Genomic DNA, 1,942 nt, shown 5'->3' with positions numbered 1-1,942 from the left:
AGTAGGTTGACATTTTGTTTTGTGTATACAATTCATTTTAAAAATTTAATTCATCATGAGATTTAAAAAAAGAACAGGAGAAATATTTAATGGTTATGATGTATACTATATAACATCAGTATTGACTAACATGGATTATCTGAAACTTCTTAAGATGGAAGTCACAAAATTATAGAAACTTAGATTATATAATAACAGTTCCTAATACTATGAATAAATTATCTGTGACAAAATATAGAGAAAGAAATGCAATTGGTAGTATTCCATATATAAAAAAATCAATTTATTTTGGTCAAAAGTAATGTATAATTGCAGAGATAGACAATTGGATACCAAGGCAAACATCTTGTGAAGTGAAAGAATTTAACTCATAATTTTTCTTCCAAGTCTCATTTTTTATGTTATGGACCAATTTTTCTTAAGGAAATACCCAAGCTTCCTTTTAAGCAGTTCTCATTTCCTAATCATTGATTGTCTTCCAGGAATAACAGGACCCATGGAAAATACAAGTGACTTCACAGGAACAAATTTCATTCTTCTAGGACTTTTTGACTACACACAGACACATCTGTTCCTCTTTTCCATGGTGCTCATGGCCTTCCTCACCTCCCTGATGGGCAACACCTTCATGATCATGCTCATTCAGGTGGATCCCCAGCTGCACACTCCCATGTACTTCCTGCTTAGCCAGCTCTCCCTCATGGACATGATGCTGGTTCTCACTATTGTCCCCAAAATGGCAGCCAACTACCTGATGCACAATAGGTCTATCTCTCCTGCTGGCTGTGGTACTCAAATCTTCCTGTTTCTCACTCTGGGAGGGGGCGAGTGCTTCCTCTTAGCCGCCATGGCCTATGACCGCTATGTGGCCGTATGTCACCCCTTGAGATACCCGATCCTCATGAATCAGAAACTCTGCTTGCACATGGCAGCAGGCTCCTGGCTTTTAGGCGGGGTGGATGGGCTGATGCAGGCTGGTGCCACCCTGAGCTTTCCTTACTGTCACTCTCAGGAAGTCGATCACTTCTTTTGTGAGGCACCATCGCTTGTTCACCTTGCCTGTGCTGACACCGCGATTTTTGAGTTTTTTATGTATGTCTGTTGCGTCCTAATGCTCTTGATTCCACTGTCTCTCATTCTGGCTTCCTACAGTCTCATCTTGGCTGCTGTGCTCAACATGCAGTCCACTGCAGCCAGGAAAAAAGCCTTTGCGACCTGTTCCTCCCATCTGGCTGTTGTAGGGCTCTTCTATGGCACTATCATGTTTATCTACATGCGGCCCAAATCCTACCATTCAGGGGCACACGACAAGGTGGTTTCTGCTTTCTACACCATCTTCACCCCTGTGTTGAACCCCCTTATATACAGTGTGAGGAATAAAGATGTCAAGGGGGCTTTGAGAAAGTGGCTGGTAAAGCACTTTTGATGGTCTCAATAGTGATCATTATTCTTCAAAATGGCATTACTCAATTTAGATTTAGGTTATGAAATTTGGTTTGTGTCAACATATTTTTCTCTCTCTTTCCCAATTTTCATTTATTTTTACAAATTATGTCTTTTATATTTGATTAATTAAAAATGACATTTGTCATATTCTCACACCTTATCACATTTTTTTCTGAACTTTGGACCTCAGCAATAAGATTGAAGCACTATAGTACAAGATATGTTAAATAACAACCATGTAATTTGTATTTTGGTATATTCAATAAAAATTATTAATTATTATGGACATAAATTATTTAAAAAGTGCATAATTATTTTGAAGAAAGCAATGTAGAACTAAATCCATACACTTTTGATAAATTTCAAATGAGTAAATAATTATATAAATGAAAGTTGCAAGAAATATTCATCAAAATGTTTTCAGGACAATCATTATCCCTGATATTGTGATTAAAAACATCTTTAGATAAAGAGATTGGGCTATGCACACTGAGGC

The 1,942-nt window shown here is 37.5% G+C and overlaps 1 protein-coding gene across 1 annotated transcript; it reads left to right on the top strand.

Moving 5' to 3' along the window:
* Window positions 1-496: 496 nt before the first annotated feature.
* On the top strand, window positions 497-1,426 carry LOC129558560 (olfactory receptor 2T33-like). The gene has a single exon (XM_055429812.2). It carries the CDS (start codon window positions 497-499, stop codon window positions 1,424-1,426), a length of 930 nt encoding a protein of 309 aa, XP_055285787.1.
* Window positions 1,427-1,942: the final 516 nt, after the last annotated feature.

The sequence above is a fragment of the Moschus berezovskii genome, chromosome 8 (assembly GCF_049115385.1).
Source record: "Moschus berezovskii isolate FMDL1 chromosome 8, NW_MosBer_1.0, whole genome shotgun sequence".
NCBI classification, from domain to species: domain Eukaryota; kingdom Metazoa; phylum Chordata; class Mammalia; order Artiodactyla; family Moschidae; genus Moschus; species Moschus berezovskii.
This window is presented reverse-complemented; position numbering and strand designations above follow the sequence as displayed.